Source organism: Octopus sinensis, linkage group LG3 (genome assembly GCF_006345805.1).
Source record: "Octopus sinensis linkage group LG3, ASM634580v1, whole genome shotgun sequence".
Lineage (NCBI taxonomy): Eukaryota > Metazoa > Mollusca > Cephalopoda > Octopoda > Octopodidae > Octopus > Octopus sinensis.
In genome coordinates, this window is record NC_042999.1 from 15154510 (window position 1) to 15182341 (window position 27832).

The window sequence follows — 27832 nt, forward strand, 5'->3', positions numbered from 1 at the left end:
GTGAAAGCTTACCATAATGTTTAATTTATATACAGTGAAATTTTAAGAGTTCATTTTTTTATGGGTATATATAGGTTACAGCAACTGACTGGTAGAATTGTTAGCCAACTGCACAAAATGCTTAGCAGCATTTTTTCTAGCTTTACATTCATCATCATCATCACCATCACTTAACGTCCGCTTTCCATGCTAGCATGGGTTGGACGAATGACTGAGGGCTGGCGAACCAGGCTTCAAACTTGATCTGGCAGAGTTTCTACAGCTGGATGCCCTTCCTAACGTCAACCACTCTGAGAGTGTAGTGGGTGCTTTTACGTGCCACTGGCATGGGGCCAGTCAGGCGGTACTGGCAACGACCTTGCTCGAACCTTTTACACATGCCACCGGCACAGGTGCCAGTAAGGCGATGCTGGTAACGATCACGCTCGAATGGTGTCTTTCATATGCACAAGGCCAGGTAGCTGCTCTGGCAATGATCACGCTCGGATGGTGCTCTTAATACCCTAGTAGCACAGGGCTTGAGTGCCAGTAACGATCACACTCGAATGGTGCCTTTTAAGTGCCACTGGCACTGAAGCCGGTTAGCCACTCTGTCAATGATCATACTCGTATGGTGCTCTTTGCACCCTGCTAGCATAGATGCCAGTCATCGAATTTGATTTTGATTTTGATTTGATTTCACTTGTTCAAATTTTGCCGAAGTTGTCTTTACCTTTTGTCCTTTTAGAGAGACGATAAAATAAATACCAGCTGAGTACTACAGCCAATGTAATTAACTATACCACCCATCTCCCCCAAAATTTCAGGCCTTGTGCCTGTATTGAAAAGAATGTAAAAGAGCCAGTGTAATGTGTCCATGAGGGCATAGCATAAGTTGATGCTACAAAAGGTGTAGTCTACTAGGGCATTAATAAATTAGTATGTTGCCATTCCAGAGATAATAATAACATCACTAGGTGAGACAAGCTGGCATTGAATTAGCTTCGCTGACTGACAGGTGACGGTCGTTTAGAGAATGCGTGGGCTAAAACTACGTGCCTTCATTGGTCAGTTAAAGTTGAGACAGTGTCATGCGACAACTTGATGGGGATGCTTGCTGGAGCTTAGTGACAGTTATTTAAAGGGAAAAAATTTGACAAGACTGTCAGTCGCCAGCTGACACTCATTGACGCTACATCGAAGAGGCCAAGGAACAGAAGAAAGAAGAAGAAAGAAGACATGCACCCAACACCAGATCTGAAGACACATCTGAAAGTGGGGAGGGCCTGCCACATCAAAGCGATAGAGGAGTAGGGGTCGAAACTGAACGTGGTTCCTCCTGATGATGTCTTGAGCTAACTGGATCCTATAAAGGAGCTGTTGTGGTAGCAGACCACGAAACATGGTTGAAATTCCCCTAGGCATTAAATTTGTATCATTGAAGCAAGGCTGTTCTCAGGCAGCATGATGTCAAAAGAGTTAAAGGCATTTTAATTTGAATCTGTTAAATACAATTTAGTTCTTTACTTTTCATAGTTTATATTATATTTTAAGCATATATTTAGACTGTCTCAGAAAACTGGAAAATTCAGAAACTTGAGATACTTCTGGTCCTAAGCTTCTCAGGTCTTTGGTCTGGTATTGTATTATGTATTTTTATGTTTCAGGCAGCATTATCACTATTTGGTATCATTGGAGGACCACTGCTTGGGATATTTGTCTTAGGCCTGTTTTTCCCTTGGGCAAACAAATGGGTAAATATTTATTTTTTGTTCATTTCTTTTCCTCAGTTTTTAAAAAATTTCAACTTTCATTTATGTCAGTATATTTTTAAAAAAATAATTTCTAAAGGAAATATTAAATGAAGAAGAATGACTCACTATTTTAGATAGATGTGAATTTAATTGAATTGTGAATTATGTCATGTAGAGAAAGCATTTTAATTTTTCAAACTGAAATGAATAAATTACATAAATTCTAAATAGACATCTGGCAGCTGACTTGGCAGACACCCATAAAATTATTAACCATCTTACTAACAATAAATCTGAGCACCTTTTCAAACTCCACCTGTCTAACACCTGTGGATATGTTTACAAAGTCAGAAAACAGCACAGCTCCCATGACTTTCGGAAACATTTTTTCATGCTAAGAGTTGCTGAAGTATGGAACAAACTGCTGGCATCAGTTGTTAGTTGTTGGAGTACTGCATCCTTCAAAACTTCCATGCTTTCTGAGATTCGCCAACACTACACCTGATTTTCTACCCTCCATACACACGCAAGCATGTATCTGACTCATACACTATTCACTTGGTGCTCTGGGACAGGTAATGATGTATAAAGGAGCTAAATAACTCTGAGCACCTTTTCAAACTCCACCTGTCTAACACCCGTGGATATGTTTACAAAGTCAGAAAACAGCACAGCTCCCATGGCTTTCGGAAACATTTTTTCATGCTAAGAGTTGCTGAAGTATGGAACAAACTGCCGGCATCAGTTGTTAGTTGTCGGAGTACTGCCTCCTTCAAAACTTCCTTGCTTCCTGAGATTCGCCAACACTACACCTGATTTTCTCCCCTCCATACACACGCAAGCATGTATCTGACTCATTCATTGTCCACTTTCCAGACATTTGTACATTACTGCATATGCTTTATACTCACTTTTGACAAGTTGTGGTGCACCTGAGTACTGTATACAAAATTTTCATTATTATTATTATATTTTAATTTCACTTTACCATTTTCTATTCAGGGTGCATTCAGTGGTTTATTTACTGCTCTCGGCATCATGATGTGGATTGGAATTGGCGCACAGATAGAAAAGTATCCAAATCCTACTTCTTCGATTGATACATCTGGTTGCAATTGGAACTTGACCACAGCAACACCCGCAAGCACAAACATAACAGCAGAAGTAAAAACATGGTAAAAGATTCTTTTTCATGCAGAGAGAAACAGTCTAAGCAGTTGTTTCATAATTTCTATAAATATTTTAATCAGTTTAGTTTTGATACACTAAGAAGTTTATGCCAGAGCCACCTCGACTGGCTTCCGTGCCGGTGGCACGTAAAATGCACCAATCCGACCATGGCTGTTGCCAGCCTCGCCTGGCACCTGTGCAGGTGGCACGTAAAAAGCACCCACTACACTCACGGAGTGGTTGGCGTTAGGAAGGGCATCCAGCTGTAGAAACATTGCCAGATAAGACTGGAGCCTGGTGCAGCCTTCTGGCTTCCCAGATCCCCGGTCGAACCGTCCAACCCATGCTAGCATGGAGAACGGACGTTAAACAATGATGATGATGATGATGATGCTTGTCTGTATGCATGTACATATACACATACAAATGCATGCATGTATGTATGTATGTATGTATGTATGTATGTATGTATGTATGTATGTATGTATATATGTATGTATGTATGTATGTACGTTGAGGTTATAAGAGATAAAGGTGTCATTGAGACCCAAAGGTGTCAGGTAATGCTGAATAAGTGCTATAGACAGACCATAGTTATGTTCCAGATTCGGCAATATTGTGAATAAAGGGTTCAACATTGGTTCTATGTCAGCGTGTGTGTGTATAAGAATTTTTTGCGTGATAAGATAAAAAACCAAGGCTGTATAAATATTAGAGCATTTATAGATAGAAGGTCTTACAGCTGTTTCTAGGATATTAATTAATATCCTAGAAACAGTTGTAAGACCTTCTATCTATAAATGCTCTAATATTTATACAGCCTTGGTTTTTTATCTTATCACGCAAAAAATTCTTATGTATGTATGTATGACCGTTTGTGTATCGTTGGCGATTTTCTTTTCCGTCTTTCCTTCCTTGAACTTTTCCTCTTTCTATGTTTCTGATGAAGAGCTCCACTCAAAACGTTAAATCCTCCTTCTTTCTTTCCTTTCCTGAGCGTCCAATAACACTATACTTGTTCCATGTCCTCACGTTGTTGTGTTTTCTCTTTGTTCATGTTTGGATTAACTATGTATGTATGTATGTATGTATGTATGTAGGTTGGTAGGTTAGTAGGTAGGTATATATATGTTGATGTGTATGTCAGTATGCATGCATGTAGGTATGTATGTGAATGCAAATGTGTATGTATCTAAGCATAGAAAAATATCTCTTACTTTCCGACAGAAACTATTTCTCAAAGGTATGACTTTTATATCTTATTTAATTGTGTTGTGATATAAGAATTATTGAAACAGCTGTAGGAATGAATATTTTGAGATATTATTGATGTTGTTTACTGTTATTTTTTTTTTGATAATGCACAATCATATATTTACAAGGGGAGCTATGATGTGGGCCAAAAAAGCCATAGATATTCCCCAGTATCATATATGTATGCCTTAATCATCTCAAAAACAATTGTGTAGATGCTATTACAAATCCTGTCATTGCAATGCCAACATTATTTAAAACATAATCTAGTGATTATCACATAGTGCACATGAGCATCACCAACATTTTACATGCCTATTTCTTTATGCATATATTTATAAAATTGCATAGCTATTCTCTGTATATACACCAATGGCGTTTTATGTAATCTTGACAGATATGATTTGCAAATAGCTGACTGGCTATGAGAATTTTTCATGTAGATTATTAAAATATTTCTTAAAGGTAAAACAGTCTTTTAATAGTGTAGAATACATTGGATCAGTGTGGGTTAGGGTTGTATAGAAAAAAATTCAATAGGCATAGGAGTGGTTATGTGGTAAGTAGCTTGCTTACCAACCACATGGTTCTGGGTTCAGTCCCATTGCATGGCACCTTGGGCAAATGTCTTCTACTATATCCTCGGGCTGACCAAAGCCTTGTGAGTGGATTTGGTAGACAGAAACTGAAAGAAGCCCGTCGTATATATGTATATATGTATGTATGTGTGAGTATATGTTTGTTTGTGTGTTTGTCCCCCCACGTCCCCCAACATCGCTTGGCAACCGATGCTGGTGTGTTTACGTCCCCGTAATTTAGTGGTTCAGGAAAAGAGAACGATAGAATAATTTCTAGGCTTACAAAGAATAAGTCCTGGGGTCGATTTGATTCGACTAAAGGCAGTGCTCCAGCATGACCGCAGTCAAGTGACTGAAACAAGTAAAAGAGTAAAAGAGTAATATAGAAAAAACATAATGAATCATGAAATGAAAGTAGTCAATTTGGTAGCAGTGGGATCTTCCAGTTTTTTAATATGTATCTGTACATATGTCTCCATCTACTAAATATTTCAGATTGCGAGTTCAAAATTGGGTCTGAAATTTCAGATCTTAATAAGATTTGTGCCTTTTCAGCTAAACAAAGCTTACACTTCCCAGTTCTGGTCAAGTATGGTTTCGACTTTTCAGTTATCCTCCATCTTATATCATATGGAATGTTCTCTTCTTTTAATGCCCAAATGTGACTGGCTAATTTTGTAGTTTTCCTTTTCTCATTTTGGCAGAAAGATGCCACATGATTTGTCTATCATTTCTTAAAGTCTCCCTCACATAAACTGATATATTTTTCTTTATCTGTTGAATCTCTGTTGTTTGCTGAGACTTTTGCCCCATATTCAATGGATTTTGTTAGACCTGTCGAGGCAAGTGAAATCGAAAATGAATTTGAAATTGAACCAAATTCGACGACTAGCACCCATGGCAACCTCCCTTCATTGGACACTAAACTCTGCTTGTGAAGACCTGTTGGGGCAAGTGAAATCGAAATTGAACCAAATTCGATGACTGGGACCCATGCCAGTCGAGCGGTAACAGCTCCATCCGAGTGGGATCACTGCCAGGGCTGCTGTCTGGCTTCCATGCTGGTGGCATGTAAAAAGCATCATATGATCGTGATCGTTACCAGCGTTGCCTTGCTGGCACTTGTGCCGGTTGCACGTGAAAAAACCTGTCGAGTGAGGTCATTGCCAGTGCCGCTGGACTGACCCCTGTGCTGGTGGCATGTAAAAAACACCATTTCGAGTGTGACTGTCGCCAGTACTGCTTGACTAGCCCTCATGCCGGTGGCACGTAAAAGCACCCACTACACTCTCGGAGTGGTTGGTGTTAGGAAGGGCATCCAGCTGTAGAAACTCTGCCAGATCAGATTGGAGCTTGGCGCAGTCATCTGGTTTGCCAGTCCTCAGTCAAATCGTCCAACCCATGCTAGCATGGAAAGCGGACGTTAAATGATGATGATGATGATGATGATTGTTGATCCAATGGGCAGGACTCTACCTTATAGAAATTACAGCCAACGCTCACCTTTTGTTGGCTGTTGTGGTTTATAATATTTTTTATAGCAGATACCGGTGACATGAAAATTGGCATCTGTGCCAGTGGCACGTAAATGCACCCCAGTGTCACGCAAATGGCACACGTGCTGGTGGAACATAAAAGTATTCATTACACTCTCGGAGTGGTTGGTGTTAGGAAGGGCATCCAGATGTAGAAGACGATGCCAAATCAGACTGGAGTCTGGTGCAGCCTTCCAGCTTGCTAGCCCTGGTCAAACTGTCCAACCCATGCCAGCATGGAGAACAGATGTTAAATGGTGATGATGATGATGATGATACACACACACACATATATAGTTATATATATATATATATATATATATACATATAATATAAAAGTGTGTGTGTATATGTATATATATACACACACACACACACACATTTATATATATGTGTATATATATATCATTAATTAAATATATTCATTGAGAATAACATATACTGAATTTCTAATAAGTGCTCTTGGTAGAGAAATGTCTAAAACATTGTATATATGTGTGTGTGTTTGTATATATGTATGTATGTATGTATGTATGTATGTATATATATATATATATATACTCTCTTTTACTCTTTTACTTGTTTCAGTCATTTGACTGTGGCCATGCTGGTACACCACCTTTAGTCGAGCAAATCAACCCCAGGGCTTATTCTTTGTAAGCCTAGTACTTATTCTATCGGTCTCTTTTGCCAAACCGCTAAGTTACGGGGTCATAAACACACCAGCATCGGTTGTCAAGTGATGTTGGGGGGACAAACACAGATACACAAACATACACACAAACACACACATATATATATATATATACATATATACGACGGGCTTCTTTTAGTTTCCATCTACCAAATCCACTCACAAGGCTTTGGTTGGCCCGAGGCTATAGTAGAAGACACTTGCTCTAGGTGCCACACAGTGGGACTGAACTCGGAAGCATGTGGTTGGTAAGCAAGCTACTTACCACACAGCCAGCACAACAGGCTTCCTTCTGTCTCTGTCTACCAAAATTCACTCACAAGGCTTTGGTCAGCCCAGGGGCTGTAGTGGAAGGCAGTTGCCTCAGCTGCCATGCAGTGGGGCTGAACCTGGAATCACATGGTTGAGAAGCATGAAGCAAACTTCTTAGATTTGTTAATGTAATGGGTTCTACTACTACTACTACTACTACTGCTGCTGTTGATGTTGTTGGTGGTGTTGCTGGTGGCATTTAGTCCAGGTCAGCCCTAACTGAACAGGCCTATAATCAAAGTAACTGACAAGGCAAATTTTCTCACATTCTTTCATAGCAGCTCAGTTCATAAAGCACTGTAATGAGAGACTGTCTTCTTTTAAGGCATTCAATTATGCTAGTCTCATTATCATGTGATCTTTTTATTGATTTAGTATCATTATTATTATTATTATTGGTGGTGGTTGTGGTTGTGGCTGTGGCTGGTGTTGCTATTATTATTATTATCATTATAATTATATTATTATTATTATTATTATTATTATTATTATTATTATTCAGTAGTTTTATTTTTATAGCGTGCTTTCACTTCACTACCGTGCGCAGCTCTGTGTGCCTTGGGTATGTGCTGTGGTTTGTTGCGATCATCATCATCATCATCATCATCATCATTATTATTATTCAACAGCCTGGGTTTCAAGGGCCCACAGCTTTTTAATATTCTCCCAAAGAGTCTGAGGAACTTGCACGAAGTAGATGTAGCGGTTTTTAAATCAAAGCTGGACATCTTCCTGTCGAGAGTCCCAGATGAACCTACCTCACGGCAAGAGGTGCAAATGAGAGTAGCTTTATCAAACGCCGTTCTTCACCAAGTGCCACATATTAGACGAGGTTCTTCGCAATAACAGTGTAGCACAAAACGATGGTGCATCAGCATGGCCGCAGCTCTAAGCTGAAACTAGAGAGTTTTATTTTTATAGCGTGCCTTTCACTTTACTACCGAGCACAGCTCTGTGTGCCTTGAGTATGTGATGTGGTTTATCGTGATGCTCTTATGGTTACTGTATTGAAAGTGTTTTGCATAGGATGTGTGCAGTGCCCAGTAGTGCTATTTTCTGTGTGTTTTATATATACTTGTAAGTCCTGGTGTTTTTGTTATGTATTTGTCTGAATATATTTTAATCATACCTAATGCGCCTATTATGATAGGAATTGTTTCTGTTTTTAGACTCCACATTCAGTTACCTCTATTTCCAAATCTTTGTATTTTGAAAGTTTCTCTGTTTCTTTTAGAGAAACATTGTCATCTGTTGGTATTGATACATCAATTAGAAAGCATTTTTTCTTGGTGATCTGTGGTTTTATTTTCATCATCATCATCATTATTATTATTATTGAGTGAGAGAGCAGTGTATGCCATCACAGTGACACTGGGGTAAAATATACGAAGCCCAGTATACCCATCATGACTACCCGTCTAATAAGGGTACACCAGGCACATGCATCACAACCATATGTGCACAACATGGTGATCTCATATCAAGATAAACAGCGCATGACCTTGCAGGTGGGGCCCAGTTAGAATTTTCTTCTGGTCAAGTAGCCCATCCTGCTCAAACGGTCCCTGAATAAGGGTTGTTTCAGGATGTTGAACGAAACACACATGTTTCCAGAGGTGAATTATTCAAACCCCAAAAAATCCCTCTCAACACATGGCTATGATGCTTCCCCACTACTTCTGCTCGTGATCAGAGATGCACATATCGTCAGCCACTAAGGGACATGCTCAACTGGTCAAGGTCAAACAACTGACAAGCAAATCTGTGGTATTGAACAGAATATTTGCTGTAGCTCATCTTTTATACCAAGACAAAACAATGTACATGATAACACTTCCAATCAGTTAAGATCAGAAGCCACGAGAGCCACTGCCTGGTACTGCATCAGGATATTTATTATTATTATTATTATTATCGTTATTATTATTATTATATCCTCTGGCCCCCGTGCCGGTGGCACGTAAAAAGCACCATCCGATCGTGACCGTTTTCCAGCCTCCCCTGGCACCTGTGCAGGTGGCACATAAAAAGCTCCCACTACACTCATGGAGTGGTTGGCGTTAGGTAGGGTATCCAGCTGTAGAAACACTGCCAGATCAGACTGGAGCCCGGTGCAGCCTTCTGGCTTCCCAGACCCCATTTGAACTGACCAACCCATGCTAGCATGGAAAACGGACGTTAAACGATGATGATGATGAGGAGGATGATTATTGTTCACTTTCTACTGAACTATATAGATAATTGCCTACTGTAGCAGTCTTAAAATATTCTTTCACACAGTTGTCTGTGTTTTTAAGGAATGGTAGTTTATTTTCCTTTATACCTCCATAACCTTCACCACCACCACCACCACCACCACCACTGCCACCGCCACCGCCACCACCACCGTCAGTTCAGCTCTAAACAAAGAAATACAAGATCAAAGGCTTTCTAGCCATGACCTTTCATGCATAAAATTAAATAATTCCTGCCTTTATAGTTTTTTTTATTAGGTGTGACTTGAAAGAGACTTTGCTGTTATTTCTAGCTGAGAGAAACACTACATGAAAACTCTCTCTCTTTCTTTCTCCGTCTGTCGGTCTCTCTCTCTCTCTTATTTTTTGTTTGAAAGAATGTTTTTTGTTGTTACTGCTGATTGTGACTACACGTGTTGAAACAAATCTTGTCTTGAGAGGGTCATTACTTCAATAACACATGCACTGAAACGATAGCACTTCATTATTGTGGGTCAATTGCTAAAATATCCAACCAACTTTCTAATTGGTCATTTGTTTCATGTGCTAATACGTAAACTCACATACAAGAAGACACATGGGTATACACACACACAAAAAAAACTCTTCTACTTTCACCCTTACATTTTCTCCTAAGCAAATACACATCTATATACACACATGCAGGCCTACATATACAAAGGCATCAGACTTATTCTCAGACAGACTCAGGGTAGACCTTGAATAGATGGTGGGTAAGTCATTGAAAATGACATGAATAGCAATGAAAGGATTTTGACTAACAAATGTTTGGTTAGTTAAATTTTTGAATACTTAACCAATTGACTAACAATGAAGAAGTGATATCTAACCAGTGTGTGTATTATTATTATTGGCATAATGACCCTCCCAAGATACCTCAAAATGTAACCCTTTTTATTTTATTGTTTACATTAGTCCTCATTGCAGAAGTATAAAATTATTTACTCTTTTTATTTATCTACTTATTTTCCAGGGGTCCACTTATAGACCTATACAGATTGTCCTATCTGTGGTTCAGTGCTGAGGCTGTTCTTATAGCAGTTGGTGTTGGACTCATCATAAGTTTTATTACAGGTAATTACAGTTAACTTTTTATGTGTGCATTTATTTCTTGATCAGGCATGGCTGTGTAGTAAGAAGCTTGCTTCCCAACTACATGGTTCTGAGTTCAGTCCCACTGCATGGCTCCTTGAGCAAGTATCTTCTTCTTCTTTAGTATCAGGCTGACCAAATATCCCTGTGAGAGGATTTGGTCGACGAAAACTAAAAGAAGCCCATCATATATGTACATGTATGTGTTAGCGTGTGTATGTCTTTGTGTCTGTGTTTGTCCCCCGCCCACTATCACTTGCCAACCAATGTTAGTGTGTTTACATCCCCATAACTTAGCAGTTCAGCAAAAGAGACTGATAGAATAAGTACTAGGCTTACAAAGAATAAGTCCTGTGAAACAAAATTTATATTCATGTTTGTATGTGTGTGTGTACATATGTGCTTACATATATGTATATAATATATATATATATATATATATATATATATATATATATTTATAATTAATCAATATAGGGAGGCAAAAAAAAAATTTTGTAGAATCTTTTGCCCCCAGCGGCCTAGTGGGAAAAAAATTAAATAGTCATAAACCATTTTTAAGTTCAATATCACAATCAAGGAACGGCCATAAAGGCCATTCACCCACTAGAGAATGGCCTGGTTTACGGAATTCTCCTGGTTTACGGAATTAATGTTATTTTGCGGTGAAGCTTTTGGCTGTTATTTCTAGTGGGTGAATGGCCTATTATGGCCGTTCCTTGATTGTGATAATATATATATATATATATATATATATATATATATATATACACGCAGCAAGTATGGATGTCAATAGTTTATACATCAATATGCATGTGTATTGGTTTATATATTCCTTTCTAAGTGACTTCTTTAGGTATATAAATTAATGTATATATGTGCAAAAATAAAATAAAAATAAAATAATAAATAGAAATAAAATGAAATATATATATAATAAAATAAAGTAGAAATAAAATAAATACAATAGAATGTATGAAAGTGAAATCTCTCTCTCTCTCTATATATATATATATATGTGTGTGTGTGTGTGTGTGTGTGTGTGTCTGTGTCTGTGTGTGTGTGTGTGTATATATATATATATGTATATATATAAATGAAGAAAAAATAATCCATAATCCTTGTCCCATACTGGGTTGATCCCAAAATCTAATCAGTTTGTGCCAGTCACGAGGCCAAACATCCCCAAAAGTTTCATCCGAATCCATCCAGCTGTTCTTGAGATATCTCATCCATGAACAAACAAAAGCAAACAAACATGACTGAAAACAATACCTCTGCCTTTGCTAAGGCAGGAGTAATAATAATAAAGCTGAAGTAAAGACCATATATGTTATATAAGGTGTGTGTTTAATTGGCAAAATGTGACCTTGTACCAATATCTGCTTCAACACATGAATTTACATCAAGAATTTTGCAAGACAAATAAAAAAACCTACAAATAAAAATTTATATATATACTGAGATGTACTTGCATAGCAAGTGACTTGATCTGAGATTGTGTGCTGGAACGAAAACAATTGCAGCATGGAAGGTGTTTATAAGCCATTTAAGAAACACACAAAACCGTTAGAGTCACTTCAACATTTAAATTTAATTTGTCAAAATATTTTCGTCACTTTGAGACCGTGACCTGTTCACTGACAAAACTTCGTGCTGCATCTCAAGTTTTGTCAGTGAATAGGTCGCAGTCTCAAAGCGACGAAAATATTTTGACAAATTAAATTTAAATGTTGAAGTGAATCTAATGGTTTTGTGTGTTCCTTAAATGGCTTATAAACACCTTCCACACTGCAATTGTATATATATAAAAAAAAAAAATCAACTGATGCAAAAAATGTCCTGAAGTGAAGAGTGGCACAGGAGTGGCTGTGTGGTAGGTAGCTTGTTTATCAACCACATGGTTCCGGGTTCAGTCCCACTGCATGGCACCTTGGGCAAGTGTCTTCTACTATAGCCTCGGGCCGACCAAAGCCTTGTGAGTGGATTTGGTAGACGGAAACTGAAAGAAGCCCGTCGTATATATGTATATATATATATGCGTGTGTGTGTTTGTGTCTGTATTTGTCCCCTAGCATTGCTTGACAACCGATGCTGGTGTGTTTATGTCCCTGTTACTTAGCGGTTCAGCAAAAGAGACTGATAGAATAAGTACTGGGCTTACAAAAGAATAAGTCCCGGGGTCGAGTTGCTCGATTAAAGGCAGTGCTCCAGCATGGCCGCAGTCAAATAACTGAAACAAGTAAAAGAATAAAATAATAAAGTGGAATGAGAACATTGCACTCCCTGTTGATTAAATAAAGGGTTAGTTTCAAATTTCCATGACAACAACTGAGTTCAACACAACACACCTGAAGAAAGCTGGAACATACGACTGCTGTAATGTAGTGAAAGCAACATTGGAGATGATGACACCAATCCAATTAATATACACAGTATACATAGAAAGTAATATAACCATTTCTTAAAAATATAAACATCACTAGCATTTCGTTTTTGGATTTGGTTTGCAAGATTCTTTATATGAGTTCGTGTGTTGAAGCATATTCTGTTATGTCTGGGGAGAGTCATTTTCTTTTTGTGCCTTATGATTTTGAAAAGGTTGCAAGATGCAACGAAAATTTTAGGAAAATAAAAATAAGAAATAAGCGGAAATTTTACCGGTGAGTGTGTTACATTATAAGGCACAAAAAGAAAATGACTCTACCCAGACACAACAGAATCACAAGCATTTATTTCGTGAATAACTCTCATCAGATTTGGTCAGTGACATAAATGGCATGAATAAAATTTTTTTAAATCTATAATGTGTGTATATATCTAAGTCCTTTAATCTTAGGTGCTTCAAAACCAGCGAAAATTGATCCAAGACTTATTGTTCCAATCTTTGATATCCTTTTCCCCTGTCTACCTGAAAAAATACGCAAACCTTTGAGATTTGGAGTAAATCATAAAAATGTGAGTATAATAACTACCATTCCTGTTGTTTTTGATCAAATTGTTGCAAATTTGTTTAATTATATTAGTTTTATTATTTATTTTTGTTATTTAAGAGAAAGCAACCTTTATGCAAAAGATCTTGGAATTCTTTAGCCCAATGGTTAGCACATATTGCCAAATGGATTACATACACACATACACATAAACACACACACGCACACTTGCACTCACACATAGATGTATATAAAACTATGTGCCAGAAATATATGGATGTATACATGTAGATCAGAGTTTCCCAAATGGTGTAATCTGTCCTTCTCAAATGGAGGGCACCACAGATTTTTAAAAATGCGATTTTAAGGCTTTAGCAAATCCATACAGATCTTTTAATGACTGGAAAAACCTGTTATCCCTAATTTTGTTATCCACAAATTTGATTACTGAAATAAGGTAAGCATTTGTTTTTTTTTGTTTTTTCTAATATTTTCTTTAAACTTAGTCCTTGTGCCTATATTTGAAAGCAATATTTTCTTTAAACTTTTAATGTTAAACAGTTTGATTTTAAACTTGCTATACAAAGTACATACATTATTTTTAACTCATCAGTAACATTTAACTTTCCATGTCTAGTATGCCAATAATTTTTAACTTTCCATGCAATTACACCAGTAACTTAAAATTTTCCATGCAAAGTATATCAAAATTTTTTACTTGCCATGAAAAGCGATCCACTAATTTTCATTTTCCATGCAAAGTATATCAAAATTTTTTACTTGCCATCAAAAGCGATCCACTAATTTTCATTTTCCATGCAAAGTATATCAAAATTTTTTACTTGCCATGAAAAGCGATCCACTAATTTTCATTTTCCATGCAAAGTATATCAAAATTTTTTACTTGCCATCAAAAGCGATCCACTAATTTTCATTTTCTATGCAAAGTATATTAAAATTTTTTACTTGCCATGAAAAGCGATCCACTAATTTTCATTTTCCATGCAAAGTATATCAAAATTTTTTACTTGCCATCAAAAGCGATCCACTAATTTTCATTTTCTATGCAAAGTATATTAAAATTTTTTACTTGCCATGAAAAGCGATCCACTAATTTTCATTTTCCATGCAAAGTATATCAAAATTGTTTACTTACCATGAAAAGCGATCCACTAATTTTCATTTTCCATGCAAAGTATATCAAAATTTTTTACTTGCCATAAAAAGCGATCCACTAATTTTTATTTTCTATGCAAAGTATATCAAAATTTTTACTTGCCATGAAAAGCGATCAACTAATTTTCATTTTCTATGCAAAGTATATCAAAATTTTTTACTTGCCATGAAAAGCGATCCACTAATTTTCATTTTCTATGCAAAGTATATCAAAATTTTTACTTGCCATGAAAAGCGATCCACTAATTTTCATTTTCTATGCAAAGTATATCAAAATTTTTTACTTGCCATAAAAAGCGATCCACTAATTTTTATTTTCTATGCAAAGTATATCAAAATTTTTACTTGCCATCAAAAGCGATCCACTAATTTTCATTTTCTATGCAAAGTATATCAAAATTTTTTACTTGCCATGAAAAGCGATCCACTAATTTTCATTTTCTATGCAAAGTATATCAAAATTTTTACTTGCCATGAAAAGCGATCCACTAATTTTCATTTTCCATGCAAAGTATATCAAAATTTTTTACTTGCCATCAAAAGCGATCCACTAATTTTCATTTTCTATGCAAAGTATATTAAAATTTTTTACTTGCCATGAAAAGCGATCCACTAATTTTCATTTTCTATGCAAAGTATATCAAAATTTTTTACTTGCCATGAAAAGAAATCCACTAATTTTCATTTTCTATGCAAAGTATAAATGTAAATCAAACCAGAATTTTTTTTTGTTTCAGCTGGTGTGTGAGAAGTGGGTGGGTATAACTTAGGTGGAAGGGTACCATCCATGAAATTTTTATTTAACACTTTGACCAAAGCATTTCATAAATTTGTCTTAAATGTCTATGTTTGTTACCAGGCTTTTAGTTAGCCTTTGTTTCATACATTCTGAGTAATGGAAAAATTTTCTTTTCGTAAGTTACTCTGATGGTCGAAAAATGTTGGGAATGTGTACCATATATGAGGCATGAACAAAATGGAAATAAATCTTGCATATCACATGATACACAGGACAATAGGGCTTTAAAGACTGGTGGGAGAAAAGAAGGAAGTTTATCTCAAATCAGAAATGTGACCCTAATGTTTCTTACAGAGAGGACTCAACTAAAAGTTCAATATGGATCATTTTAAACAAGACGACAGGTTAGGTTTACAACTCAAAACAAGAACTGCTCTTTATGTGGGCTTTGGCAGTTTTCACTTACCAAATCTGAACCGCAACAGGAAAATGGGCTTATATAAGGTTATCAGTATGGAATGTTATTCCTTTAGTTCACATCAGATTTATGTTTATATTTGTTTTCTTTTATATTTTTGAAGTTGTTGGAAGAGATGAAGTAGGTGGTGTATGGTGGTTGTAATTCACAAAAACAAGAGTGAATCTTAATATTTACAGTAAATAACACAACATACATGAATATGAATTACTTAAATATCTTGTAACATATTTTTGTTTGTATCTATCTCTAAGAATCAATTATACTTTAACCATTTAGCATTTAAAGCAGAGATATCTACTGATTTATGTTGAAACCATCCAAATGTTCTACTGGCTTCTTACATCTACTCTATGATGTTATTCAGAAAGTATACAATTATATTATCAAAATTTCAAAGCTACACGACAACACATGATTAATTTTAGAAAACGTGAATCAATAACCATTACATTTGACCGACTATGCTAAAGGATTAATTTTGCATTTGTCATTAGCTGCCAGAAGTAAAATTACATTACAAACAACTGTACAGGACCTATTTGCATTAAGGTCCAGTTTGATGCAAGATAATTTTTCCATGGACCAGGGGTTGCATGCATAAAAACACAATAATGTGCATAATATATAATTTAATTATTTCACATATAATACTCATATAATGCAAAAACAAACCCGCAAACTGCAACAGTCAATAAAATAGTAATAAACTTTAAAAATTTATTATTTCTGGACAGGCTGGTACCAAATGATCATCAATGCAATACTGTACATTATTTACCTTATTTACCTTTGATGGATATTTGTCCTCATCTTGTTTGTTGTTAATGCATTTCAGCTGATATACCCTCCAGCCTTCTTCAGGTGTCTTGGGGAAATTTTCAACCTGGGTTCTCATTCCTAAGGTATTTTTCGATGTCCAAGGCAGCAAGCTGGCAGAAACGTTAGCACGTTGGACGAAATGCTTAGCTGTATTTTGTCTGCCGCTACATTCTGAGTTCAAATTCTGCCGAGGTCGACTTTGCCTTTCATCCTTTTGGGGTCGATTAAATAAGTACCAGTTACACACTGGGGTCGATTTAATCGACTTAATCTGTTTGTCTGTCCTTGTTTGTCTTCTCTGTGTTTAGCCCCTTGTGGGTAGTAAAGAAATAGGTATTTTTCTATGTTGTTATTATCATTATTATTATTAGTCAGGTCACTGCCTGGAATCGAACTCAGAATCTTGGTGTTAGTAGCCTGCACTCTTAACCACTACACCATATGCCTGATAACAACAAACAAAATGAGGACAAATATCCATCAATTGTAAATAATGTAAATAATTACATAATTCCTCGTCTCTTAAATATAGAACTGTATCAATGCAATACTGGTCTGTGGCTCTTTGGCTGGAGACCCTTGGTGTAGGATGTTTGGTTAGCGTTAGGTTAAGGATCAGATGTGTAATGAAAGGAGTGTCATCTATGCAGAATATTTTATGATGAGCATGTCTTCACTACTGACTGATAAGTAAGGAAAAAGACAAGGATATATCTTAGCATTGTTATGACTTACTGGCAATGAAAAAGATATCATATCTATGTTGATTGTGTTATGTTAGATATGGTATCATTGGTTTCTATTTGGTATAGCATTGACTCTATCTTTTATCATTATGGGGTTTGATACGATAAAATATCAGTCAAGTACTCAAGTCAATATAATCAACTAACCCACACCTTCTCCAAAAATGTCAAGTCTTGCACTTAAATTTGGAACAATTATTATTGTTGTTGTTATTATTCAGTCTTATTTTTATCACGTGCTTTCACTGCACTACCGAGCGCAGCTCTGTGTGCCTTGGGTATGTGCTGTGGTTTATAATAATAATAATAATAATAATAATTGTGTACAGTGCTCAGGTGCACTTTTATTTTCACTGTGTTGAAAGTGTTTTACATAGGATGTATGCAGTACTTTGTAGTGCTATTTTCTGTATGTTATATACATTTGTAAGTCCTGTTGTTTTGGTTATGTATTTGTCTGAATGTTTTTTAAGCATACCTAATACACCTATTATTACAGGGATTGTTTCTGTTTCTAGGCTCCACATTTGAGTTACTTATTACTATTACTATTATTATTACTATTATTATTATTATTATATTATTATTATTGCTTTACTTCTCAGAACGATCAGTCTTTTTGTTCTGGTAGATTCTGTGAGAGTGGACTGCAACCTGCTGTCAGAGGTCTCACAGGGTCTCTTTCCACACATAAGCTTTGATACTTGGTTGTTAATTATCACGGGACACATTCAATATCCAAGTACCAATTTTAAAATCCAAACTGTCCCCAACAAAGCAGTTTTCTGGGCTTGCTCTGCTCTCATTTCAATTCATATTTCTTTGACATATTTCTTGGTTGTTAGAGGTCCAAGTGCCCCTACAACAACTAGAATGACAGACGCTCTCCTTATACTCTACATTCTTGCAATTTTGTCTTTTAGTAGTTTGTACTTTTCAATTTTTCTAGTTCTTTGTCATTTATCCATGCATCTCCAGGTATTGCAATACCTATTATCTTGGTTTCCTTTTTTTCCTTTATCTACCACAACAATATCTGTTCTCCAAGCCTTGATTAGGGAGTCACATCGGATTGTAAAATCCCACAGTTCTCAGTGACTCCTTCTGGTTCATGTTTGTACCATTTCCATACTCTGTTCAGGCGGTTTTTTTCACATAGGCTCCAGTGGATGAACTTAGCCACACTATTTTGCCTCCTTTTGTAGTGATTTTGGGCAAGCTTGCTACACTCACTTGATTTGTGAGATCGTTTTATAAGATCATTCACCTTAAAATTTAAAATTTTTTGCTTCATGCCTTAGTGACAAATCATCATCATCGTTCCCATCATCATCATCATCATCACCACTACTATTATCATTGTCATCATCATCATTATCATCATCATCATCATCATCTGTGTAAATGATTTCACACATGCAAAGCATAAAAAGAAAATGTAGTATGGCCACAGCTATGGTACCTATTAAAATGTTTATTTCACAAGCATGTGGCTTGGGTTCAGTCACTTTACAATGCATTTAAGCAATTGTCTTCTAGTTTTACCCTGGGCCAGCTAAAGCTTCTGAGAATTTGTTAAACAGAATCTTAACAAAGCCTACCTGGCCAATGCCAGTGCTGCCTCGACTGGCTTCCGTGCCGGTGGCACGTAAAAAGCACTATCCGAATCGTGGCCGATGCCAGTGCCGCCTTGACTGGCTTCCATGCCGGTGGTACATAAAATGCACCAATCCGACCGTGGCAGTTGCCAGCCTCGCCTGGCACCTGTGCAGGTGGCACGTAAAAAGCACCCACTACACTCACGGAGTGGTTGGCGTTAGGAAGGGCATCCAGCTGTAGAAACATTGTCAGATAAGACTGGAGCCTGGTGCAGCCTTCTGGCTTCCCAGATCCCCGGTCGAACCATCCAACCCATACTAGCATGGAGAATGGACGTTAAACGATGATGATGATGAGATATATATATATATATATATATATGTATAAAGATGAATTAAATACAGAGATATTCAATTGACAATCCAATAATTTATTGATATCACAATATTACATTAAATACTATGAATATAATATATAACATAACATAATTGAATTAAACCAATATCTATATGGTATCCAACTGATGTACCAGTGAATTGGATGTTTAATACACCCCTTTGAAGGAACTCTTTTCCTCAGTTTGTTACTGTATATACATATATTATTTCTTTATTGCCCACAAGGAGCTAAACATAGAGGGGACAAATAAGGACAGACAAAGGGATTAAGTCGATTACATCGACCCCAGTACATAACTGGTACTTAATTTATCGACCCCGAAAGGATGAAAGGCAAAGTCGACTTCGGCAGAATTTGAACTGAGAATGTAAAGACAGGCAAAATACCGCTATGCATTTTGCCCGGCGCACTAACATTTCTGCCAGCTCATCGTCTTTTGTTAATATATATATATATATATATATATATATATATATATATAGTATTTATATATATATATAACAAAGTAAAGTTATTAGATACTGCATGAATGGAAATATATATGAAAGGTTTGAAAAGACAATTTTAAAGATGTTTATTCACTTGACTGGTTTCACTTTTTAGAAAAAGATTGTCAAAAGTAAAATGTAAAGCTTTGTATATGCTTTGTTGAGTTAAGTACTCGATGTCACAAAAGTATTAAAATACATATATACATTCTTTGGTAATAATAAGAAAATGTTAAAAACAGTTTACAAGAAAGTATTTCAGAAAGTATCCAACAAAAAGTATTAGGAGTTCAATAAAAATGTTTGGTAGTAAATACTTTTTTGTAAATTCTGAAATATATCTCCTTCTGTGTATGTATATATACTACCAAACAAACATGATTTTTATTGAACTCCTAATACTTTTTGTTGAATACTTTCTTAAATACTTTCCTGTAAACTGTTTTTAACATTTTCTTATTATTATCAAAGAATTTATATATGTATTTTAATACTTTTGTGACAACCAGTACTTAACACAACAAAGCTTATACAAAGCTTTACATTTTACTTTTGACAATCCTTTTCTAAAAAAGTGAAACAGTTTAAGTGAATAAACATCTTTAAAATTGCATTTTCAAAACTTTTTTCATTTTTATATATGTATATATATATATATATATATATACACACACACATACTTGCATAAATACATAGGTACATACAATTATGCATACATACATGAATATATATATATATCTTATGACAGGAGTGTCGATAATATATAGGAGGGAGGGATATGTCTCCTTGTCTTGGTATTATTTGAGCATTAAGGCACCCTTTCCCTAAATTTCAGACCTTGTGTCTATAGTAGAAAGGATTATTTGAACAATGTAAATAACTGTTACCATCGTAAAAACAGTGCCCTTCATTTCCAGTTTCCCATGAATGCATGTCCAGCCATGGGAAAAATATTTTCTTGCTTTGAAACAAATGATGGTTGGCAACAGGAACAGGAAGGGCATCTGACCTTAGAAAATCTTCATCAAATTGCATCTGACCCATCCAAACTTAGTAAACTTAATTTTAAAATTACGAAGAGGAAGGGATGGAGAAGGACATGGTTAATAGGTGCAAAACTTCAGGTATATTTTATAAAAAGAAAAAAAAACTTGTATGACTTGAATGAGCGAGGTTTTGTATATGAAAGGGATAAAAGCAGGTATGAGAACCAGTTTATGAACTACAGTTTAACAGGGGTTTACTTTCTGCTCCATGACACTTTTAGCTATAAAAATATAATACAACTTACAATATAAAATTTAATGACCTCTTCAGTTTATATGCATGTATATATGTATTATATATTTCTGTGTACATATGTATTCATGTACATATGTATTCATGTCTGTATGTTAACAAATATGTATATCATCATCATCATCATCACCACCACTACTATCAACACAATCATCGTCGTCATAATCATCATCATCATCGTAATTATTTTAATTATTTTAATGACTGCTAGCATGAGCAGAGTTGGTCGTCACAGCCCAAGTCATTTGTAGTCATTTGTAATTGGGCACCACAACTCCAATAGACGGATCTTCATACATGTCCCTTAGTTTGGTTTCTACAGCTGGATGCTCTTCCTATCACACACCACTTTACAGAGTATACTGGGTGCATTTTATCTTCACACTCAAACTAGAAAGGTTGAACAGTCCTCGGCAAGATAAGGACTACTGGGACCCCACGACCCAATGCTTTCTCTGTTTATAGTAAAACACTTTCCAGTGTATATGAGGTTTATTTTCTGTGACACCACCACTACAGCAGTTCCCATACTAATCAGTCTCTATAGAGCTGGTATGAGAGGCTGGTGTCCTCTATATCATGTTTTTTTTTCTGTCCTTTTCAAACCTAGCCAGGCTCATGGGCTTGGTTTCTTGGTTTCTGTGGCATATGTGTTCCCCTGCTGGACGGGACACCAGTCCATCGCAGCGTTATTCAAGAAACAGGAAGTGAGAGTGAGAGAAAGTTGTGGTGAAAGAGTACAACAGGGGTCGCCACCACCCCCTGCCAGAGCCTCATGGAGCTTTAGGTGTTTTCGCTCAGTAAACACACACAACGCCCGGTTCTGGGAATCAAAACTGCGATCCTCCAGCCACGAGTCTGCTGCCCTATCCACTGGGCCATTGCGCCTCCACCTAAATCATGTACTGATATATATATATATATATATATGTATGAATGTTTGAATACACATATCTGTATGTTAACATCATCATTTTTGGGTTCACATTTTTCTAGTTACCATGGGTAACTAGAAGGTTTACCCAACCATGGGTTGGGTAAGATTTCTTGTGATTCTATTCCATCGATAGGTGCCCTTCCTTACTCTTTTACTTGTTTCAGTCATTTGACTGCGGCCATGCTGGAGCACCGCCTTTAATCGATCAAATTGACCCCGGGTCTTATTCTTTGTAAGCCCAGTACTTATTCTATCGGTCTCTTTTGCCGAACTGCTAAGTGACGGGGACATAAACATACCAGCATCGGTTGTCAAGCAATGCTAAGGGGACAAACACAGACACACACACACATATATATATATATACGACACACATATATATATATATATATATATATATATATACATATATACGACAGGCTTCTTTCAGTTTCTGTCTACCAAATCCACTCACAAGGCATTGGTCAGCCCGGGGCTATAGCAGAAGACACTTGCCCAAGATGCCATGCAGTGGGACTGAACCCGGAACCATGTGGTTGGTTAGCAAGCTACTTACCACACAGCCACTCCTGCGCCTCCTTAGTCATTTTATTTTTTATCTATTTACAATGAAGTTACTTTATTCCATGTCTTTGCACGTTGAACTGTCAAACTTCTGAACACATTGCTTATGTGAGATACAAATAAATGTCACTGCTGCCCAAGCGGTGCTGATGTGAAGACTAAGAGAGAACACACACACACACCTGTATACATACAAACACATACACAGACACACATTATCATCATCATCATCATCATCATTGTTTAATGTCTGGCTTCCACGGAGAAAGGTGCAACAGGATCTGATGACTTTCTCTTTTATGTTTGTCTCTATAGAGAAATACTTGCTCAAGGTAACCATGTTGAGAGGTCAAACTTAAGCAATACTAAGACTGCAAATTGAACTTCTCAACCAAAGAGTATATTTATATGAAATTGACAGGGCTATTAGACAAAAGAAACAGGCTTGAAGGCCTGGAAGAACGGTGGGTAGTAGGGAAGTGTATCGTCTGCCAGAAGGGAAGCCAGGAGACAGGTCTATCTAGCCAGGGGAAGCAGAGAAGGAAAAATTTGCCAATGTCCTGCGTCGTGAGGATGAAAGAACTTGAGGTATTTCGTGTTGCAGACAGTGTGTGAGAGAGAATCGTGACGTGGTAGGAGAGAAATGTGTTCGCAAGGGGAACGTTTCACTTGCAACTTAATGAGGGTGCAAAGAGAGAGACTTGGAGACGCCACTATGATAGGTTTGCTGAATGAAGAAAATGAATGGGATAAAGAGGTCTGCCGAATGTCGACCCACAGAGGGACCAGCAATCCGAGTTAACAGTTCCTTAGTAGATAAGGCAATTAGAAGCATGAAAACAGGGAAAGCCCCAGGCCCATCAGGAATTACTGCGAGATGCTCAAAATATCTGGTGGTGTCGGCTATAGCTTAGTCACCCGTATAGTTAACCAGGTGATACACGGGGGTCATACCCAATGACTGGTGTAGCAGCATAATAGTCAAACTGCTACAAAGGTAAAGGCGACGCCCTAGAGACAATAACTACAGGGGCATCAGCTGCTGGATCAGGTAATGAAGGTTACGGAGAGGGTTGTAGCCGACTAATTAGAGAGAGTTACCTTAGATGATAATGCAGTTGGGTTCGTGCCAGGGAAAAGTACTACTGATGCTATATTCCTGGTAAGACAGCTGCAGAGAAATACCTAGCCAAAGATAAGCCCTTGTACCCTGCTTTTGTTGACTTGGAGAAAGCCTTTGACAGGGTCCCCCGGTCCCTTATCTGGTGGTCAATGAGGAAACTAGGGAAGAAGAATGGTTGGTGAGAGCTGTGGCAAGCCATGTACAGAGACGCTGCCTAGTAAGGTGAGGGTGGGCAACGAGTACAGTGAAGAATTCCGGGTAGAGGTTGGGGTTCCACCAAGGATTTCAGTATCCTCAGTCCCCTCCTATTTATCATAGTCCTCCAGGCAATACGGAGGAATTCAAGACAGGTTGCCCCCTGGGAGCTCCTCTATGCTGATGACCTTGCTCTAATTGCTGAGTCTATCAGATCAGAACTGGATGAGAATTTCCAGGTGTGGAAACAAGGATTAGAATCGAAGGGCTTAGAATCAACCTAGCCAAAACCAAAGTTCTAATAGTAGGAAGGTAGATCAATCACAAACGCCTTCAGGTATATGGCCCTGCTCGATCTGTAAAAAGGTGTAGGTAGAAACTCCTAATAAGATGCCCAAGTGTAAGCTATGGACACATAAGAGGTCAGCAATGTCAAAGGAAGGCTAACTAGGAAATAGTTTTTGTCTGTGGCAATGCTCATGAGCAATAAACACTGGAATGGCAAGACCAACTTCTGCCACGTTCCAGGGAGACAAACTAGAAGTAGTTGATAGCTTCCGCTACCTAGGAGACCAGTCATAGCGGGGGGTGGGTGGCTGAAATGTAACTGCTAGAGTAATAATAGCCTGGGCAAATTTTAAGAGCTCTTAACCCCTGCTGGTGACAAAGGCCTCTCGCTCAGAGTAAAAGGCAGACTGTATGATGCATGTGTACGTACAGCCATGCTACAGGGTAGTGAAACATGGCCGTGACGGCTGAGGATATGCGTAGCTCGCAAGAAATGAAGCCAGTATGCTCCGATGGATGTGTAATGTCAGTGTTCATAATCGTCAGAGTGTAAGTTCCTTGATAGAGAAAAGCTGAACCTAAGAAGCGTCAGTTTGGCGTGCAAGAGAGACGGCTGCGCTGGTATGGTCATGTGAAAGAAAGGCTGAAGATATTGTGGTGCAAAAGTGCTACACCCTAGCAGTGGAGGGAACCTGTGGAAGAGGTAGACCCAGGAAAACCTGGGACGAGGTGGTGAAGCACGACCTTCGAACTTTAGGTCTCACTAAGGAAATGTCTAGAGACCGAGACCAATGGAAGTATGCTGTGCATGAGAAGACCCGCAAGACTAGTCAGGCCATAACCCGTGGCCCCCGACCTGGGACCGTATCCGTCCTGTGCATACCTTCCTTCTTGTGACACTTATGAAGACCTGTTGAGGCAAGTGAAATCAATCAAATCAAAACAATCAAAAGATGAACATCAGTGGAATTGTATTCTTGTGGTACCAGTGCCGGTGGCACACAAGAAAACCACCCAAACGTGGCCGTAACCAGTACCCAGTGACCGCATCGACTGGCCTCCGTGCTGTGGGCAACAACAACACACCCATCCGATCGTGGCCGTTCGCCAGCCTCATCTGGCACCTGTGCCGGTGGCACATAAAGACACCATCCGAAGACCCGGCGACGTAGTCAGTCCACCTGTGCATACCTTCCCTCTTATGACACTTGTGAAGACCTGTTGAGGCAAGTGTGTGACCACTTGTGAAGACCTGTTTGAGGCAAGTGAAAATCAAACCAATCAAATAGATGAATATCAATGAATTTATATCTTTGTGGTTCCAGTACCGGTGGCACACCAGAAAACCATCCGAAGTGGCCGTAGCTGGTACCGAAGCATCGACTGGCCTCCGTGCTGTGGCACAACAACACCATCTGATCGTGGCCGTTCGCCAGCCCACCTGGCACCTTGTGTCGGTGGCACATAAAACACACCATCCAAAGACCCGCGACGTAGTCAGTCCACCTTGCATACCTTCCCTCTTATGACTTGTGAAGACCTGTTGAGGCAGAGGCAGTGTGTGACACTTTGTGAAGACCTGTTGAGGCAGAGGCAAGTGGTGTGACACTTGTGGAGACCTGTTGAGGCAAGTGTGTGACACGCGTGCCACTTGTGAAGACCTGTTGAGGCAAGTGAAAATCAACCCAATCAAATAGATGAACATCAATGGATTTGTATCTTGTGGTTCCAGTACCGGTGGCACACAAGAAAACCATCCGATCGTGGCCGTTCGCCAGCCACATCTGGCACCTGTGTCGGTGGCACATAAAGACCATCCGAGCGTGGCCGTCTGCCAGCCTCGTCTGGCACCTGTGGTCGGTGGCACATAAAAACACATCCGAGCGTGGCCGTCTGCCAGCCTCATCTGGCACACCTGTGTCGGTGGCACATAAAAACACCCATCCGAGCGTGGCCTCTGCCAGCCTCGTCTGGCACCTGTGTCGGTGGCACATAAAAAAAACCTCCGAGCGTGGCCGTTCGCCAGCCTCGTCTGGCACCTGTGGTCGGTGGCACATAAAATCACCCACTACACTCTCGGAGTGTTTGGCGTTAGGAAGGGCATCCAGCTGTAGAAACACGCCAGAATCTGACTGGCCTGGTGCAGCCTTCGGGCTCCCAGACCCCAGTTGAACCGTCCAACCCATGCTAGCATGAAAACGGACGCTAATGATGAGAGATGATGATGAATGATATGCATCATCATCATCATCATCATCATCATTGGTTTTCTTGTCAGTGTCTTCATCATCTTCATCAATACCATATGTGTGTATGTATGTATGTATGTATTTATGTATGTATGTATGTATGTATGTATGTATGTGTGTTTGTCTATATATGTATGAATGTATGTATGTATGTATGTATGCATGTATGCACGTATGTATGTATGTATGTGTTTATGTATGTATGCATGTGTGATTGTCTATGTATGTATGTGTGTGTATGAATGTATGTATATGAATGTATGTGTATGTATGTATGAATGTATGTGTGTGTATGTATGTATGCATTTGTGTTTGTGTATGTATGTGTGTATATGTATGTTTTTATGTTTTTCTATGTATGTATGTGTGTTTGTTTATGTATGTATGTATGTATGTATGTATGTACGTATGTGTGTATGTATGTATGTTTCGCTTTGTTGAAATTCATGGCTTTATTGTTATTTTTATAACTACATGTCACAACTGAACGCAGTGTATGAGTGTGTACACACACACACACACACACACCATACTTATATATATGTATACATGTATGTATGCTTGCACATATCCCGCTGTGACACATAACTATAAAACAGCAATAAAGCATGAATATCAGAAGTACATACAAGAATACACATGTACTTATATACATACATATATAATATACAAAAAGTTCATAGCTTTTATCATGGTTTTATTGCAAAAAGGTGGGATGTGTAAATGTACCTGCATATGTGTGTGTGTGTGAGAGAGAGAGAGAGAGAGAGAGAGAGAGAGAGAGAGAGAGAGAGTGTGTGTGTTTCTTTGAGATTTATTTTTTTTATTTGTAGAATTTATAGCGGTCAAAATGCGGTCAAATCTTTTACTTGCTTTTGAGGTCAAGGGAATTGTAGGAATTAATGCGTGAGTTAGTGTTTACATATGTGTAGATATATATATATATGCATATCGTGCCGATGGCACATAAATGGCACCATTCGAGCTTGATTGATACCAGTGCCACCTGACTGGCCACTGTGCTGGTGGCACATAAAAAGCGCCGACTACACTCTCAAAGGAAGGCATTCAGTTGTAGAAACCTTGCCAGATCAGATTGAGGCCTGGTGCAGCCTCCTGGCTTCCCAGACCCCAGTCGAACCATCCAACCCATGCCAGCATGGGAAGTGGATGT

The 27832-nt window shown here is 38.0% G+C and overlaps 1 protein-coding gene across 5 annotated transcripts in view; it reads left to right on the forward strand.

Moving 5' to 3' along the window:
* The window catches only part of LOC115209355 (sodium-coupled monocarboxylate transporter 1-like), a 169433-nt gene that overhangs the window by 73459 nt on the left and 68142 nt on the right, over positions 1 to 27832 (forward strand). For all 5 annotated transcript variants that reach the window (XM_036500867.1, XM_036500868.1, XM_036500869.1 and 2 more), the window contains 4 exons: positions 1647 to 1733; positions 2736 to 2908; positions 10505 to 10605; positions 13463 to 13581. In XM_036500867.1, the coding sequence (XP_036356760.1) occupies positions 1647 to 1733; positions 2736 to 2908; positions 10505 to 10605; positions 13463 to 13581 (480 nt within the window). The remainder of the gene's footprint in view (positions 1 to 1646; positions 1734 to 2735; positions 2909 to 10504; positions 10606 to 13462; positions 13582 to 27832) is intronic.